The sequence below is a fragment of the Lampris incognitus genome, chromosome 1, assembly GCF_029633865.1.
Source record: "Lampris incognitus isolate fLamInc1 chromosome 1, fLamInc1.hap2, whole genome shotgun sequence".
Lineage (NCBI taxonomy): Eukaryota > Metazoa > Chordata > Actinopteri > Lampriformes > Lampridae > Lampris > Lampris incognitus.
This window is the reverse complement of record NC_079211.1, coordinates 96,225,350-96,245,135: the sequence shown is the minus strand read 5'-3', so window position 1 is coordinate 96,245,135 and position 19,786 is coordinate 96,225,350. Positions and strand designations below refer to the sequence as shown.

General features: G+C 47.1%; 2 protein-coding genes across 2 annotated transcripts in view; both read right to left on the bottom strand.

The window, feature by feature from the left end:
• The window catches only part of aopep (aminopeptidase O (putative)), a 60,513-nt gene extending 52,001 nt beyond the window's left edge, over positions 1-8,512 (bottom strand). The window contains exons 1-4 of the mRNA XM_056278386.1: positions 8,292-8,512; positions 5,990-6,978; positions 1,156-1,325; positions 722-962 (exon numbers count right to left, since the gene is read on the bottom strand). Coding sequence (XP_056134361.1) covers positions 722-962; positions 1,156-1,325; positions 5,990-6,936 — 1,358 coding nt within the window. The 5' untranslated portion in view covers positions 6,937-6,978; positions 8,292-8,512. The remainder of the gene's footprint in view (positions 1-721; positions 963-1,155; positions 1,326-5,989; positions 6,979-8,291) is intronic.
• An 819-nt stretch (positions 8,513-9,331) lies between these two features.
• dock8 (dedicator of cytokinesis 8) overlaps positions 9,332-19,786 on the bottom strand; it is a 79,486-nt gene continuing 69,031 nt past the window's right edge. Inside the window, exons 46-48 of the mRNA XM_056296548.1 lie at positions 18,139-18,245; positions 11,773-11,943; positions 9,332-11,219 (exon numbers count right to left, since the gene is read on the bottom strand). Coding sequence (XP_056152523.1) covers positions 11,168-11,219; positions 11,773-11,943; positions 18,139-18,245 — 330 coding nt within the window. The 3' untranslated portion in view covers positions 9,332-11,167. The remainder of the gene's footprint in view (positions 11,220-11,772; positions 11,944-18,138; positions 18,246-19,786) is intronic.

Genomic DNA, 19,786 nt, shown 5'->3' with positions numbered 1-19,786 from the left:
CAACACAACATCCTGTCCTTAGACCCTCGCATCGGATAAGGAACAACTCCCTAAAAAAAAACCCTTTAACAGGGAGAACAAATAGGAAGAAACGTCAGGGAGGGCAACAGAGGAGGACTCTCTCTCCCAAGACGGACAACGTGCAATGGATGTTGTGTTTACACAATTTACAGGTTAGCTAGCTATCGAGTACATTGACACTGACTAGAATTGACTTAAAGATGGTTGTTGGTACCACCGATTCACAATTCACTGGTCTTTGAAGTGTTCATCCACTTCAGGCTCTTGTGCTGGGGTGGCTGGAATATGTCCATGTGACTCATATAAATGACAGAACAGAGGTCATGCTCGTAACCAACTGTCTGGCAAACACAAGGCCTCGCCACGTGAACTCACCGAGAAAAGGCTGTATGTTAAAACGTACAGCGGGTACCTTTTAAAACAGCTGAGGCTGGGAAAAAATGAGAATCCTAACATTAATAGTCCACTATAAAACTATCCTAACTGAATTAAAATCATTGTACTGAATCACTGGAATTGAGTGTTGCCTCCAGACCAACAACCCACCCTTATTTCACCTGTACCATGTTTGGTATGGTGCTTAGAAGGTTCAGCCATGAATGCTGTGGGGCCGGCTCAGGGTTAACGACAGAGAGGAGGAGGAGGAGGAGGGCATGTGAGAAGAACAGAGGAAAATAACAGAGGGAAAATAATAAAATACCTGCCAGTCTGGAGTGTGGAGCCTTTTATTACTTCACTGGTAGAGCTCCCGAGTCCAGATGCAGGCCCTGCCCCGGGCCCAGCCCTGGGTTTGGCCGACACCCCACACCCCATCCTGCCCTGCAGCCCTGCCTCCATGGCAGAGGGAAATTTTGCTATGGCCTGATGCCAGTAACCCACTGCCAAGGTAAAGGTGGAAGCGGGCATGGGCATAGTGACGTAGTAGTTCCAGATTGAGAGACCTACGGAAGAGACGAGAGGAGATGAGAAGTGAGAGTAATAGAAAACAGAGGATGGGGATAAAATCCTTTATTAAAGTTTAAAAAATCCAAACCACATTTCTCTCAAGCGGACTGATATTCCAGAGCAGAGGCACAATACATATTTAATCAAATAGTGGGTATTACTGTACTGACGTGTATGCTAATGGATTACCTGTCTCCTCATCCTCAACAGGTATGGCCTGATTCTCTCCGCTCATAAGAACCACACATTCCCTGGGGGCCCGGACCCTCGCCTGCCACGTTGACATGGCAACAGGCGGTTCCTGGCAGGGGAAGAGTGCTCGGTTGTTGATGGGGGAACCTGCAGTGTAAACACAAACCCTGGAAGGGTAAACAGCGATAAATTATAAAGAACCCTCAGAATCAACGGTTAAATGACACACATACACACACACACACACACACACACACACACACACACACACACACACACAGAGAGAGACTGGAATATAATAGCCGATGGCATGTATCTGTTAATTAATATCTGGAATTAGTCTGCCTTCATCTATTATGGCACGCTAAGCTTCTTATTTTATAGTTCAAGCACTGGTTATTTAAGATGATGTGCTGCAAAGGGAAGGGCCAGCGAGTAGAGTTAACCTTTACTGGTTTTACTGGCGTCCGCATCCTATACATTAACCATATCAGGGCTGAACAATATATTGTTTCACTATCATCAGATGTTGCAATACACATGTGCAATAGTGAAATTGCAAAGTATGCAATGTAAGGCAAATTGGACTCATCCGTCATGTTAGGCTAAAACCTTTATTAGCCAGATCCATTTTTTTCATGGCTACTCTTGAAGAGAAATATTCTAGCACATCTGACAAATAATATAATTTAGCCTGATTTAATGACATCTTGGATGAATTTCCCCTTCTAAAATCACCCTAATCATTGATAGAGTAATACATTCATTCCAAATAGAGCATTGAGAATTAAAGACTGCATATATATATATATATATATATATATATATATATATATATATATATATATATATATATACACTACCGTTCAAAAGTTTGGGATCACCCAAACAATTTCGTGTTTTCCATGAAAAGTCACACTTATTCACCACCATATGTTGTGAAATGAATAGAAAATAGAGTCAAGACATTGACAAGGTTAGAAATAATGATTTGTATTTGAAATAAGATTTTTTTTACATCAAACTTTGCTTTCGTCAAAGAATCCTCCATTTGCAGCAATTACAGCATTGCAGACCTTTGGCATTCTAGCTGTTAATTTGTTGAGGTAATCTGGAGAAATTGCACCCCACGCTTCCAGAAGCAGCTCCCACAAGTTGGATTGGTTGGATGGGCACTTCTTTGAGCAGATTGAGTTTCTGGAGCATCACATTTGTGGGGTCAATTAAACGCTCAAAATGGCCAGAAAAAGAGAACTTTCATCTGAAACTCGACAGTCTATTCTTGTTCTTAGAAATGAAGGCTATTCCATGCGAGAAATTGCTAAGAAATTGAAGATTTCCTACACCGGTGTGTACTACTCCCTTCAGAGGACAGCACAAACAGGCTCTAACAGGTACTATTTAATGAAGATGCCAGTTGGGGACCTGTGAGGCGTCTGTTTCTCAAACTAGAGACTCTAATGTACTTATCTTCTTGCTCAGTTGTGCAACGCGGCCTCCCACTTCTTTTTCTACTCTGGTTAGAGCCTGTTTGTGCTGTCCTCTGAAGGGAGTAGTACACACCGGTGTAGGAAATCTTCAATTTCTTAGCAATTTCTCGCATGGAATAGCCTTCATTTCTAAGAACAAGAATAGACTGTCGAGTTTCAGATGAAAGTTCTCTTTTTCTGGCCATTTTGAGCGTTTAATTGACCCCACAAATGTGATGCTCCAGAAACTCAATCTGCTCAAAGAAGTGCCCATCCAACCAATCCAACTTGTGGGAGCTGCTTCTGGAAGCGTGGGGTGCAATTTCTCCAGATTACCTCAACAAATTAACAGCTAGAATGCCAAAGGTCTGCAATGCTGTAATTGCTGCAAATGGAGGATTCTTTGACGAAAGCAAAGTTTGATGTAAAAAAAATCTTATTTCAAATACAAATCATTATTTCTAACCTTGTCAATGTCTTGACTCTATTTTCTATTCATTTCACAACATATGGTGGTGAATAAGTGTGACTTTTCATGGAAAACACGAAATTGTTTGGGTGATCCCAAACTTTTGAACGGTAGTGTATATGTGTGTGTGTGTGTGTGTGTGTGTGTGTGTGTGTGCTCTAAATGCTCTCTTTCGGGTGCAGCCTGTACCTCCCCAGGTGCTCTGCCAACCAGCACTGAGCATCGTTCATTAGTGAACAAGGCCATGAAAGATGACTCTGACCCCTTCCTGGAACTTGGCATATAAAATGCCTAAATGCCTGTGGACTATAAACCCCTCTATGGATGTTATGATCTATAACTCCGTTTATTCACTCTATTTAGTTTATTCTTCTATTTCAGATATGTGTACTTTCAGCCCACCAATTGCCCTTGTGTACTGTGTGTCTGAGCCTGTTTCATGTCTGGGTTGGTTTTTTTTACTATGTGCAAAAACAATTTATGAAGTTGCAGTGAACTGAACTGAATTGATCTGAACTGAATATATCTGGTAAAATTATGAAATTCCTTCTCATTCTTTAATATTGTAATATCCATCCATCCACTATCTAAACCGCTTATCCTGCTCTCATGGATGCGCAGATGCTGGAGCCTATCCCAGCAGTCCTTGGACGGCAGGCGGGGACACACCTTGGACAGGCTGCCAGTCCATCACAGGGCTCACTCTCACACACACACACACACACACACACACACACACACACACACACACACACACACACACACACACACACACACACACACACACACACACACACACACCTAGGGACAATTTAGTATGGCCAATTCACCTGACCTACATGTCTTTGGACTGTGGGAAGAAACTGGAGCACCCGCAGGAAACCCATGCAAACACGGGGAGAACATGCAAACGCCACACAGAGGACAAATATATGTGTGTGTGTGATATATGTATGTATATGTATATATGTGTGTGTGTGTGTGTGTGTGTGTGTGTGTGTGTGTGTGTGTGTGTGTGTGTGTCTGTTCATCGCACACGTATGGAAGAATGAAACTGTCCCTCAGCAGTGGAGAGATGCTAACATCATCTCCATATATAAAGGCAAAGGAGACAAGTCCCTCTGTGGCAACAGCCGTGGCATTTCACTACTGGCTGTTGCTGGAAAAGTCCTGGCCAAACTCATGTTACACAGGCTGGTAAAACACATCTCAGAGGAGCTGTTGCCTCAGTCACAGTGTGGGTTCAGGAGGAATAGGAGTACTGTGGACATGGCGTTCACAGCACGGCAACTCCAGGAGAAGTGTAGGGAGCAACACAAGGACCTCTTCATAGCCTTCATCGACCTGTCAAAGGCTTTCGACACAGTCAACAGGGACATCCTATGGAACATCCTCCTGAAGTTTGGCTGTCCACGAAAGTTTGTCAACATCCTTCAAAGATTTCATGTGGGGATGATGGTACGTGTGACCATTGGAGGCCAGGAATCCGAGCCCTTCAGGGTGTGCTCCGGGGTACGTCAGGGGTGCATCCTTGCTCCAGTTCTCTTCAACATATTCCTCCTGTGTGTGACATTGCTGCTCCACAAGGAAATCAGGAAGGACAGTGGGGTTACTGTGGACTTCAGACTAGATGGAAACCTATTTAACATCCGTAGGCTCCAAGCGGTCACAAAAATGACATCTGAGCACATCATCGAGTTACAGTACGCAGATGACTGTGTAGTTGTGGCCCACACATCCGAGGCACTACAAGCTACCCTTGCAGCTGCTGCAAGGGCGTATGGTGGGCTGGGGCTCTCTATAAATGTGGCAAAGACTGAAGTAGTATGCCAGTGGGCATCTACTCCTCCATCTCATTCACCAACCTTCACCATCTCCGACAAACCACTCGTAACAGTGGAATCCTTCAAATACCTGGGCAGCTTCCTCTCTGACGACTGCAGCATCGACAGGGAGATGCAAAACCGGATTAAACAAGCGTCATCCTCTTTTGGCAGATTTAAGGGAAGGGTCTTTCAAAACAAAGGCCTCAACCTCCACACCAAAATTTCTGCCTACTTGGCAGTCGTCATCACGACTCTCCTCTACAGCTGTGAGGCGTGGACCCTGTACAGCCACCACCTCAGGATGCTTGAGGCCTTCCACATCAGATGCCTACAATGCATCCTGAGGAGAACCTGGCGTGACCGAGTTCCCCATACTGAAATACTCCGCAAGACCAACTGCATCAGCATGGAGGCCACCGTCACCCAGCACCAACTTCGATGGCTCGGTCACGTCATCAGGATGCCAAAGGAGCGCTTACCGCATAAAGTGCTGTATGGCCAGCTGCATCTTGGCTGCCGCTTGGCAGGGGGCCAGAAAAACGGTACAAAGACCAACTGAAGACCATCATAAGAAAGTGCAGCCTGAACCCGAGCCAGCTGGAAGACACTGCCGCCCAACGCTCCATCTGGCGGCAGCTCTGTCAACAAGGGGGGGCAAAACCTCGAGAAGGACCGCGGTGATCGACGGACCAGGAGACGTCTTAAGAGACATGAAGCCAGTACCACACCTACACCCCCAGTCAGTGATTTCACCTGTTCTGTCTGTGGCAGACAGTGTGGATCGCGGATTGGGCTTTACAGCCATAAGAAGACTCACAAGTGACAGAGGCAGGATTGTCATCATCGGACATGACGGACAACCTAAAGCAAGCAAAGTATATATATATAAATATATATGTGTGTGTATATATATATATTACAAAAATATTACAATGTTGATTTTTTTCAATATTGTTCACCCTGAATCCACATCATTTTATCAATCTTTTAGAGGCATTATTTAGTTATACCACCAGATTGCTGTTGTATGATCCAATGTGTTTGAACTCATTTATTTCCTGACCCACCTCTTGTCCTGATCTGTGGTCCACCTGACAGAGCCTCCCTCCGGCCTTGTCTCATAGAGGATCCTCAGGGCCCGGGGGAACTCCTGCGGGGTCACAACCCTCTCCTTCCTCACCTGCAGGCTCCACTGGTCTGTATGGAACCATAAAGTGCCCCCCTCCTCAGAAGCAGGGGCACGGCTACACTCAGCAAAGAGCTGGTGCTGCTGCCTCCACTGGCCTGAAGGTATAGAAATCAGTTTCTGAATCAGGGTTGCTGATCGGCTGACTGGGTTGACCTCTGACCTCTCTCCTGTTACTATCTCTGGGAGGCTGCAAACGGCTGATACAGAGGTGATGTTCAACTCCTCGACCTTTGACACAGCGAGGTCACAGCAGTCTAGCACCAAGGTGAAGTCAGCGTCACTGGTGCTCTCCAAGGATGAGTCGATCTGCGAGTGCCTGTCCCACGGCATATCTACTGTTTCAGCTCCTTGACCTTTAACACCAGACAGAGTCTGAGATTCAGACCCATGTTCTTCTTTTGCCATCAAGATCTCCTTTGTACCGACGGTGACTATAACAACTTCTTCCCTGTTTCTTATTGCTGCATTTTCCCCCTCAACAGTCCCCGCTGCAGCTCCATCTCCTGCTCTGTCTTCATTCCTTTTATCCCTCACTGCCACGTCAGTCCCCACCTCAAACTCAGCATGAGTTGTATCCACATGTTCAACAGTGTATCTCAACTTGGCATTAACCTCGCCTTCCCCGGCTTCCTCTTTATCCCCAGTTCCAAGCCCATCCCCTGCTCCTGGGCTAGGCTCCAGGAACAAAACTTCACTGCCGTTGATGACCTTTCTGTTGAAGTCAACGGTCAGGTCCAGTACGTAGTGTCTCACTAATATGTGGCCGGTGTTGGCCCGAAGTGGGAGGTCATCTGTATCAGGGTCTAGGTCTCCATCGGGGTCCATGTTGTGCAGATAACGTCAAAGATCAAATAAACAAGGCTGAACCTATAGTGATGAAGACAAACAAAACGTGAGGCTTTATTCTAAATAGTTTGGTGGTCGATAACCTTTATCTTTTAGATGACAGTAGACCCGACAGTGTAGCCTTGCTAGTTGCCTTTTATGCAGACATGTACTTCAGCCTTGTGTGTGTATGTGTTCTCGATGCTCACTATGTAGGAGCCACATCTGTCTGTGTGCTCAGAGCATTCTCACCAAACCTACGTGTGACTCCACTTACTGACACATTCCACTACTGCAGCACACAAACAGGGGGGGGGGGGATACGTTTTGCAATCCCCTTTTCTCAGATGTTTATGAAAAGTTGCTTCCAACAAGCCTCCGCCCAGTGCTTTTGGACCAGCTCGACTATGTAGCCTACAGTGGCCCTGGCAACATTACACGATTTACCGTCACCAGGCGCGGATCTGCGGGGTGGCAGCTGCCACCTCTGGGACACAGTCTTTCCACCCCATTTATAAATCAGATATGTTTTTAAAGTATATTTTATGCACATGCACGGCGAAGGTCAACGAGACCCGCACCAAACTCGCCTCAAACAGTAGAGAACAAAATACATTCGATGGAATCCGAGTTTTGAATAATAACAGTGTAACAAATTCGGGGGACAACGCAACCACAGGAACTGCCGCGGCCGGGAAGCGAACCCGCATCGCCCGCACCGCAGGAGACATCGCTAACCGCTCGACTAAAGGGTCAAACTCGCGAGTCAGCGGCCAGCGTGTCTTCCTATCCATGCACGTTACAATACGTTTAGAGTAATGTCCATTGCCCCCCTCCTTGAACCTCATGCCGCCCCTTTGCCGCCCCAGGAAAAAAACCTCTAGATCCGCCACTGACCGTCACACGTCCTTGCATCTAGCCTGCTGCAGCAGGCATTAAGGTGGCTTGGCAAGGCAGCTGCAGTTATCATTCACAACTACAACTCCTGAGCTTTCCCCAGCGCAAAGGTCATAAAAAACATTTGCTCGCACAAAAAGAGGATAATATCTGCAGCTACAGGTTAAACAAAAAAATAATAGAGAAGCTTTGAAATATCCCTCCTGGCTGCTGGGCTGAAACAACGTTAATGTGACCCATCGGCACTCTTTACTCGGCCATTGCTGTGTACGCCTAAAGACAACACGTGAGCCTGTCACTCAAGCGTCGCGGAACGGAAACTGAGTTATAGCGTGGACATTTGCCATCACGGGCTAAAATGCCTCGCGGAAGAAATCGTCGTTAAACTCGAAAATGTTCAGAGATCTACGCAGCGTCCTCTCGGCGCCATCAGTAGTCGCCATTTACCGGTGGTCTACCTTGGCCTCGTAGTTGTTATGGTTCGCGTTAGCGCCAATCGGTCACATGACTTGGATCGAAATTTTTAAAAAAAGTGTTCGCCAACTTGTTTCGACGGCTTCATTTCCATCAGCGCTTCACGTAACACAACGGCGCGCCGCTTTAACGCCGTTGCCAGGATACGTTTTATTGTGAAGTTATAGCTGTTGGGAGAAACACGGCGAACTATGACAACACGTGTCCAAACTCGGCGCCGACTTGGCGTCAAGTCGACTCCCCCGGAGTGAACGAGATTTGCGGACCTTCCGCATGTCCCAGGGCGCGCGCTTATGACGTCACACTCACCGCGACGGCACCGGGTTGTAGTTCGCTCGTTGTAGTTCCGGTGCGGTCGAAAGCCCGTTATACACGTCTATCTTATTCTGAATATTAACCCGTTATGTATAACGGAGGCTTAGCGTCAAGTCGACTCTCCCGGAGTGAACGAGATTTACGGACCTTCCGCATGTTCCAGGGCGCACGCTTATGACGTCACACTCGCCGCGACGGCACCGGCTTGTAGTTCGCTCGTTGTAGTTCCGGTGCGGTCGAAAGCCCGTTATACACGTCTATCTTCTTCTGAATATTAACCCGTTATGTATAACGGAGGCTTAGCGTCAAGTCGACTCTCCCGGAGTGAACGAGATTTACGGACCTTCCGCATGTTCCAGGGCACACGCTTATGACGTCACACTCGCCGCGACGGCACCGGGTTGTAGTTCGCTCGTTGTAGTTCCGGTGCAGTCGAAAGCCCGTTATACACGTCTATCCTCTTCTGAATATTAACCCGTTATGTATAACGGAGGACGCGGTTTCATAATTGCAATATAGATGTTTGGATAAAGCATCAATTCGGATCATATTTTTAATGGTATGGTGCAGGGAGCATTCATTTATTTGTAAACCGTGGCCATATTCAAGGGTGTAAAGCTTTCTTTTGCATGTTGTTAGTAAAGCAACTTATTAACTAAAGGGATCGTTATTGGGTGGAAGACGGCTAATGAACACATGAAGGCAACGGTGAATATATTAAATTTTATTCAAGTGCACTGCCACAATATGTGCATGGCAAGGAACGTAATGTTCCACATTTAAAAACACGTGAACGTAACAATAAAACAAACAAAAAGGGTTTCCAGTGGTCAATTTTGACTGACAGCCAGCAAGAAAATTCACTGTTAGCAATAAACATTTTACAGTACAACAGGTTGGTGATCACTGATTTCCAGTATAAGCCATTTCTCTCTTGGAATGCATCGTAAAACATGAACTTAACACAAATGACACAATAAAGCAAAACGTAATCGTGACTTAAAAACATCGCACCTGTGGTTAAGTATCTTGGTTTGTAAGTACACAGGGAAAGTCTTAAATTTGGCACTAGGCGTCGGTATAGGAAGTGATCCATTTACAAAAATTACTGAAGCTATTGAAACAGCCGTCCGTCCATCCACTATCCGAACTGCTTATCCTGGTCGCTGGAGCCTATCCCAGCAGTCACTGGGCGGCAGGCGGGGAGACACCATGGACAGGCCGCCAGGCCATCACACAGGGCTCACACACCCACACACACACACTCATACCCAGGTACAATCTAGTACGGTCGATTCACCTGACCTACATGTCTGAAGTGTGGGAGGAAATCGGAGCACCCGAGAGGAAATCCATGCAGACACGGGGAGAACATGCAAACTCCACACAGAGGAGAGGAGGCTATTGAAACATGTACACCAAAAATAATACTCCAAGTACTCGGACCAAAATCTTTGCAATGTACTAACGTTATATTGTTATTATTGCTAGAATTTATTTAAAAACATATAATATTTCAGTATTATATAAAATAAAATGTGAGGAAAATTTTCTTCTAATTTTGTAAACATACTCTTGGTAATTGTTTTCCTACATACTGTACATCACAATTTGGATTTTAGGATAAGCCTCACGATGACTTGGAGCCTCAGCTACGTCATGTACCATGACTGTATCGCTACCAGACCTCTATGAAATCACTTCAAATAACTCTTAATAAGTTAAACTCCGCCTGCCACTATCTACATAAGTCAAATAAGTCAAAAATAAAAATAAAAAAATAAGCATGTCATCTAGAGCTAACAGGTTGTATCTATTATTACAGGTGAGAGAATCCATCCAAAACTCTTGCTGTGCTGCCTGGCACGCACCATGCACAGTCACTGAAGAGTGTAATTCAAAGGCCCTTTAGCATACAAAAGAATCACTTATCATAATCAAGGACAAAGTGGTTTCGGTACACTAGGAAAAAGAAATGCATATTTCCATCTACTACATGTACTCACACATTGCAAGCATGATACTTGACATGCAAACATTTCCACACATATGCAAGCACAGGGGCAAGAGAAACTGGGTGCTGTTGGGCACATCTACAGTCCCTGGGTCAGCAAGGGCCTCAGAGACCTCAGTCTTGTCCGTTTATTAACCAACCCAGAAAATGTTGTTTGCAGCATCATTAGGACTTTTAGTCATCTTGAAAATCAACACAACCGAGAGCAATGTACAGTCAAATTCCAAAATAAGCTACACTTTGATTTAGACCTCTTTTAGGTCCTGACATGTGCTGTAACATGCAACCGCGGAACACAGAGAAGAAGAGGCACACATACGGAGGACTAGAAAGGTGGATTGCTGAAACTCATAGGTTTGTCCTCAGACGACACGTGCGCACCACTTCCCGTGCAGACGTGTTGCAGGGGTATCGCCAGTTGTCCCTTTGCCAATTTCTCCTCTTTCATCTTATCTCCTCTCCCTCTCTCTGCGTTGCATGACATCCTCCCCATGGCTCTCAGCAGAAACTTCCCAGATTAGCCGCGGCATCTCAGGAGTTTTCCTCCTGAGTTCTGCGGAAACTCAGCCGTTTAAAGGAATTCCTTTGGGGAGGGAGGACAGCAGAGGGGAGAAGGGAGTAAGGGAGAGGGGAGAGAAACAAAAGATAGGGTGAGAGAAGGGGAGGAGGAGGAGGAGGAGAATGTCAGGGCAGGCAGAGGAAGTGGAAAAAATAAAGAGGGAAGGGTTGATGTTTTGATGAGGGTGAGAGAGTTCACAGATAGAGGCACGTAAAACATACACAAGCTACTGCTCCGAGACGTGTCAAGATCACCACGAAGGCTCTCGATGGGAATCAAATCCACAAGTGCCTTAGGCATCTGGCCTGTTTCCCATTGCACCTCCGTTTATATGGCTTCACAGACCTTACAGTTCAAACATCAACAGCCGGTGTTGGTCTATGTCACTCTTTTATAGCTAGCATGGAATGCAGATAAGGCACTACTATTTTAAGGAAGAAAAAAAAAGAAAGAAGAAAGAACAGAACCGCATTGGCAACCAGGGCTAACTTTACCTTTACCCAATTTCCCCTCGGTGATGAATAAAGTATTCTGATTCTGATCGTCATTGTGCCGTTAGTAGGGCTTGGTGGTTTACCTGTTCTCCAGACGTGGTTTGATGATGGGTTTGTAGAGCTCAGGGATCTTCCTTTCCAGCATGGGCCTCAGGCTCTCTCTCAGACGGTTGTAGTTCTTCTTCAGCTCCTGCTGGTACTCCTTCTGATCCAATGTGATCAGGTGTTTGTTCTTCTCAACTGCCTCGCCACACCTACAGTACAGAGGGAAAAAGTCAAGAGGAGCGTGCATGGCGCGAGTGGGGGAAAATCAATCGACGGACAGACTGTAGGATAAGTGTATGGAAGCGTGCATGGGTGAGTGGACCTTGACATTTGTTTCATCAGGTCTGGACTTCAGTTGCATTGCAACTGCACTCTCCAGCTTTCATAATTGCGTCGCACGGTTTGATCCTAATTATCTCCTGTGGCTACCTGACGTGGATTTGGCCCTTTTCTTTTTTTGGGGGGGGGGGGGGATTTTTCTCCCTCTTTTTCTCCTCAATGGTATCCGGCCAATTACCCCACTCTTCCGAGCCATCCCGGTCGCTGCTCCACCCCCCTCTGCTGATCCAAGGGAGTGCTGCAGACTACCACATGCCTCCTCCGATACATGTGGCGTCGCCAGCCGCTTCTTTTCACCTTGACAGTGAGGAGTTTCACCAGGAGGACGCAGCACGTGGGAGGATCACGCTACTCCCCCCTTCCCCCCCAAACAAGTGCCCTGACCGACCAGGGGAGGCGCTAGTGCAGCCACCAGGACGCATACTCACATCCGGCTTCCCACCCACAGACATGCACAATTGTGTTTGTAGGGACGCCCGACCAAGCCGGAGGCAATATGGGGATTCGAACCGCTGATCCCCGTGTTGGTAGGCAATGGAATAGACCGCTACGCTACCCGGACACCCCCTGGATTTCAATATCAGCACTCTAAATGTTTCAATAATTGTGTGACTATGAGAAACTCTCTCTATGTCAGTCCTTTCCAAGTAGCTTTGCTGGAATCTGAGCTGAACTGGGACTGGCTCGCAAAGCTGGGTTTTTTTTTTGGGGGGGGGCCTTTTTCCCCTCTTTTTCTTCCTATTGTACTTGGCCAATTATCCCACTCTTCCGAGCCGTCTCGGTCGCTGCTCCAGCCCCTCTCCCGATCTGGGGAGGGCCGCAGACTACCACACGCCTCCTCCGATACATGTGGAGTCGCCAGCCGCTTCTTTTCACCTTGACAATGAGGAGTTTCACCTAGGGGACGTAGCGCGTGGGAGGATCACGCTATTCCCCCAGTTTCCCCTCCCCCACGAACAGGCGCCCTGACCGACCAGAGGACGCGCTAGTGCAGCGACCAGGGCACATACCCACGTCTGGCTTCTCACCCACAGACACGGCCAACTGTGTCTGCAGGGACGCCGGAGCAAACCGGGGGTAACAGGCAACGGAGTAGACCGCTACGCTACCCAGACACCCCAGAGCTGTTCTAAAAGCAGTTGAGCCAACACCAGAAGGAAAAGTCCCTTAGTCACATTTTTTTAAAGTTCAATTTAAGTTTCCTTTATCAGTCACGTGGGTGGCCCAAATGGCTAACAGGTAAAGATCCTACGTGCTCAGAGGATGCCTGATGATAGCAGAGAACACCAGAGGGTCCGGCGTCATCGTAGAGGGCAGGTATGGGGTCTGTCCTCAGCCCTCAGTCATTACATGTATAAAGGCCGACGTAGTGCCCAAGCCACAGGAAATCAGAGAGACGGAGATGATTGCAAACACATGCGTGAGTTTATCTCCCTTCTCGTAATGAATTTAACATGGAAAATGCAGGGTCGTGTGACAGTACATGGTAAATGGCAGCTGTACAGGGCTGCGAGCGGTGGGGACTGTTGACGACAGAGGAGGGTTTTTTTTCCCCCTCTCCTATATAAACTATTACCTGCTGATTTGTAGTTGGCCATATCATTTTCTGTCTTGCGATGCAGTAAAAAGGCAGCTGTCTGACCGACACTTATAATTGCTGAACTGTCCTCAGTTCAGCAATTATGAAATCTGAGCAGCAAGTAGCTGCATGCATCCATTGTGCAGCTGTGTTATACTTAAACCCTATGACATTAATCATCCCGTCATACACACTTCTCCGGGTTTCCAGAAGCAAACGTTGTAAATATGTCTGGATTACATCCATGTTAAAGGAACAAGTACAATGAACAAAACCTAAAGTGTTTTTTTTTTATTTTGAAACCCGTCGTGGAAAGGCTGGAGACTGCATCTGCGTAGATGTAAATGAGTGTCTTTTCATTTTGAGGGGGAAAAAAAAAAAGTTCATTCGTGTTTTGTTCTGCTTTCTGTGCATCTTCATGACAGCACAAGGCACACTTTGTTTGCCATCCCTTACAGCATTATACACTTGTACACCCTTAAGTGGATGGTGATGAAGCATAAGAGACCCGACTGGCCCGTTGTACTGTGAGGAAAATGTCCCCTATAGTGTTTCCGCCTCTTGCGGGTCTCTATAAGCTGCTCTGCTGCGTTTCTGGAGGCACCTTCATGTCAGTGTCCTGAAGAGCGTTACCAGTCACAGATTACAGCAGGCAGCGCTGCACTTAGAGACGTTTATTCTTAGCCAGGAGCAAGACAAAGAACTTTTCAAGATCCCCAGGGCTTAACGTCTGCACTGGTTAACACAGAGATGCCAGTGACATTTGGAAGTGGTCAGGGAAGGCAAACACAGACGAGCATCAGACATGAAATGGGCTCCCAAAGAAAATAAAATTCTGTATTCAGTTGAAATTCTCAGAAATATTGTTAGCGGGAACGTACTGTGTTGCAGACACACACACACACACACACACACTTTTCTCCCCAATTGTACCTGGGCAATCACTCTGCTCCCTGAGCCATCCTGGTCACTGCTCCACCCCCTCTGCTGACCCCGGGGAGGGCTGCAGACTACCACGTCTCCTCCGATACATGTAGAGTCGCCAGCTGCTTCTTTTTCACCTGACGGTGAGGAGTTTGCCAGGGGGACGTAGCGCTAAAGGATCACGCTATTCCCCCCGGTTCCCCCTCCCCCCTGAACAGGCGCCCCGGCCGACCAGAGGCGGTGCCAGTGCAGCGAACAGGACACATGCCCACATTCAGCTTCCCACCCGTAGACACGGCCAATAGTGTCTGTAGGGACGCCCGACCAAGCCGGAGGCAACACGGGGATTCGATCCGGCGATTCCCGTATTGGTAGGCAACAGAATAGACCGCTATGCTACTCCGACGCCCTGTGTTGCAGATATTACAGGGACAGGCATCTACACCACTTTGACAGCACCTTGATTCTGGTGAAGGGGAGCAAGCTGTGAAAGGAGTTTCTGATGCATTGACAGCTGTCTCTGGCAACCTGCCCCCAAAGTGTTTTGGTTCTGGTCCTGCAGACAAGTAAAAGGCATTCTTTGGATCAGCTTGTTCTACCTGATCCCTTCTGGTGTGGGAAGATGGTGGTGCGAATTCGCGTCTGCAGCGGCCTTACCCAATACCGGTGTGGGAAGATGGCGGCAACAAAATTAACGTTTGCGGCGGCCTCACTCAGTACCGTCCATGCAGTGTCTTTGTCCACGTCTAAGTTGTCTTCGTTTGATGGATGGGAGAGCCTGGTTTGCTGCGTCCTGTGGGTCGAGGGACCACGGCCCTGCCCGGAGCTGTGCCCGAAGAGGAAGAACCGAGGGCGGTCTGACAGGACGCGAAAGTGGGGCAGGCTAAGCTGCCTGCTAGCCCAAGCAGACTGGCGGCTCTGATAACACTGAGGATGGTCTGGCAGCGGCGTCGCCTGGCGTTGACTGTATTTTTGGTGTTGCCGTGTAGAGTGTGGGGGGATGTGTTGAGGGTGTCTGGCTGGGAGAGCTGGCGTTGGATCGGCTGGGGGAGCTTGGTCTGCTGCATCTGGTGGGCCCAAGGACCAGGGCCCCGCCCAGAGCTGCACCCGAAGAGGAAGCATCGAGGGCGGTCTGACAGGACGCGGAAGCGGGGCAGGCTAAGCTAACTGCTAGCCCATACAGAGCGGCAGTTCCGACAGTCATCCTGGCGTTCGTGCTCTTGGACAGTGAATTGTTTTGTTGTTGGATATATATGGTTTTGTAGTTTTTTTGTAGTTTTGACATGTGTGTTCTTGTACCTTGGATATGTGTTTTTGTCTTTGTGTTGCGTACATGAAATGAAACGACAACTAAATGTTCCTGATTCCTGATCCCTGGCCTACTGCGGCTGAATGGGTACCCTCTGGTATACCATTCCTGGTTCCACAGGGAAACTGCCCAATGCCCGAGCACTGAGCCCCAACTTACTCTTTCACAGGAGGGACAACACTGGGGTAACCGACTGTGAGGACAAACTTAATTCATCGGCTAACAAAGAACCACATATATTTGACTGTTAAACTAATGTGAGGTGGCTTAATGTCAGCGTATTAAAGAGTTCTGACCAGACAAAGATCCTGAGTGGATTGAAATGTCTTTTGGTGGAATTAATAACAAAGGTGTAAGAGAAGCGTTATTTAGTTTGCGGGCCATTTCTTGATTTTCAGGACTGTATCGGTGTCTCAGACCAGCGACTAATTGCAGGATCTGTGTGTGCCCATGTTATTACTGTCATGTTATGACACAGATTATAGCACCTTGAGACAACTAGAAAAGCCTTTCAGAAAAGATTAGCTAACCTGCTGTGAGTCGAGTGCATTATTTCTTCGTATCTCACAGACACACAGGATATTTGATGTTACAGTTGTGATTTTGATTGAGTTGTTCCATCAAAAGCTCATTAACTGCTCCGGTCCTTGTGGAAAATGTAGTGTGTTTCGCTGACTGCTCCAAGACTCATACAACAGTTAATTTGCATGAATCAGACTGTTTGAGTGCAACATGAACAAAATAAGGGGCGCATATATGTGTATTTTTCATGATATTTATGTCTAAATAATTGTTTAACTTGGACGAAAGGTGATGATAAACTATGGTTTAACTATGGTTTCAAACCTTGAAAGCTCCACAATATATTCTCACTGGGCTTAATGGCCAGACCAAATTTATCAAGTTCTGGGTGGGGCTGAAAAAGATCGATACCCTTGAACGTACACTGGGTCACGGTGATAGTGAAGCAGTGAACTTTGTGTGTTTACAGTAATGAGATGCATCCCAGACGAGGCTTGATTAAATGATTAAGTGCGAGTTCCCATGTCTGAGGGACATGCATCATATCGTGGGGGACAGTGCTGTCTACAGGGCTGAGAAGCAGCTCACTGTTCCTCAGAGGAATTTTTTTAAGAATTACACAGCTGAGAGGTCGATGCTTTGCGTACAAAGGGGTCTTTTTGCCAACTTGCCTGTATTACGGAAGAAAATAAACATTTTCAAAATGACATTAAGTCTTTGCAAGACTTCTTGTAGCAATAAAGCTGACAGAAGGGTCTGAAAATGAAAGCCATCTTTTGGAGAAAAATGTGTGCCCATGTGCACGCGCGCGCGCGCGCGCACACACACACACACACACACACACACACACACACACACACGGACAGAATATATCCAGCCGAGTGAAGTCCAGTTTTAGACCAAAAGTCTTAGACAAATGTAACTGTGTAAGATGCAAGACACGCAACACAAGTCCAAATATATTCTGCTAGAATACTTTTAATTGCTTTCATCTTATTAGTGGCTATTCAGCTCTCCAGCTAAGAGATTTAAACAAAATTTAGCCCAGCTTCAGTCTTGTTGGTGCATATCATTTAGATGTTTTCAGTAGACATTTAATCAACATAAAATTAGTGAGCTCGCTCACACGCACACACACACACACATATACACACACACACACTGAGCCACCACATCCCCAGACTCATCACTTTGGACGGTGGGTTTAAAAACTGAAACCTCATTACAACGGGTTGTACTAATTTACCATTTTCTTAACATTTACCCGTTTGATTGATTGAAATTTCTTCTGGAGAATGGTTTCATCTCTCCACCACATAGATCTTGACTGTCTCATTTCTCAAGCCGTAGCATCAGTCACAGTTACTGAAGCTACCTCCTTATTCCCCCAGTGACAATGGTAATGATGTGCACATAAAGTGAACGTCAGTCCATTAGCCAAGACTGCCGGCATAGCATCCAGAGCTCTCTCTGAAGTATGTTTGTTTATCCAACTACTGACGCTTTGTTAGCCATTCATAAAAATAAAGAGGTATGGATGAGAATTCAAAGAGGGAACGAAATCAAAGCCAAACTGAGTTTCAAAGACTGAGCGAGATAAAATTCGAATTGAATTCCTTTGGGGTTGCGTTTGGCCATCGGAGGAGTGCTACCGTTAGGAGTGAATCCTCATTTCTGCCCGACTGTGCTGCAATATGCTTTCAGTATGCGGCGTATCCGTTGTGATCTTACCTCATGATGAACTCTTTGAAACAGAGGCGCAGTTTGTTGTGGTGACGGAAAAGCTTCGGGTCCGCCGGAATCTCGTTCAGAAAGACCTGGGCCACCTCCAGCGGACCCTACAGAGAGAGAGAGAAGGACAGTGACATGGACAATTAAACCAGGCAGATCTGATTTGATCGGACTTGGGTGAAAACTGATGATTTTCACTGGGAAACTGGATCTTTGGAGCACCAAATAAGACACAGACAGAGAATATGTAAAAAAAAAAAAAATTCAGTAAAAAGGCCATAAAAGATAATGCAACAATCACAGCAACTCAAAAACATGTCAAGTAAAATGATCAATATATGATTAATCGTATACATCCATCTGCAAAGGGTGTCCCCCCCCCTTTTCTCCCTAATTGCATATGGCCAATCATCCCACTCCTCTGAGCCGTCCTGGTCTCTGCTCCGCCCCCTCTGCCAAGCTGGGGAGGGCTGCAGACGCCTCCTCTGATACATGTGGAGTCGCCAACTGCTTATGTAAAATGATCAATATATGATTAATCGTATACATCCATCTGCAAAGGGTGTCCCCTCCCCCCTTTTCTCCTCAATTGCATCTGGCCAATCATCCCACTCCTCTGAGCTGTCCTGGTCTCTTCTCCGCCCCCTCTGCCAATCTGGGGAGGGCTGCAGATGCCTCCCCTGACACATGTGGAGTCACCAACTGCTTATGTAAAATGATCAATATATGATTAATCGTATACATCCATCTGCAAAGGGTGTCCCCTCCCCCTTTTTCTCCTCAATTGCATCTGGCCAATCATCCCACTCCTCTGAGCTGTCCTGGTCTCTGCTCCGCCCCCTCTGCCAAGCTGGGGAGAGCTGCAGACGCCTCCTCTGACACATGTGGAGTCGCCAACTGCTTATGTAAAATGATCAATATATGATTAATCGTATACATCCATCTGCAAAGGGTGTCCCCCCCCCCTTTTCTCCTCAATTGCATCTGGCCAATCATCCCACTCCTCTGAGTTGTCCTGGTCTCTGCTCCGCCCCCTCTGCCAATCTGGGGAGGGCTGGGCTGCAGACGCCTCCTCTGATACACGTGGAGTCGCCAACTGCTTATTTTCACCTAAGAGTGAGAAGTTTCACCAGGGGGATGTAGCACGTAGGAGGATCACGCTATCCCTCCCCCCCCGAACAGGTGCCCCGACCGACCAGAGGAGGCGCTAGTGCCGCAACCAGGACATACGCCCACATCCGGCTTCCCACCCACAGACATGGCCAATTGTGTCTGTAGGGACACTCGACCAAGCCTGAGGTAACACGGGGATTCGAACCGGCGACCCCCATGACGGTAGGCAACGGAATAGACCAGTACGCTACCCGGATGCCCTTGCGCAAGGTATTTAAACACAGCAGCAAAATCAAAAGAAGACTCATGAAGAAGAAGAAAACAGCGGCAAGAGGAAGAGAGAGCTAAAGGGTAAGAGAGGAAAAGACCCTTCGAGAGCATGCAATGAAACAAGGGATGGAGAATAATTCTTTCAGTCAGGAGAAACCGACTGCAATGTGAATGCTCAGCAGGGCTAAAGGCCAGGATGTCGAACTGGAACACAAGGAAGAGATCGTATCGGAAAAGGAGCCATGATCTGCCTCCTGCATTGTTA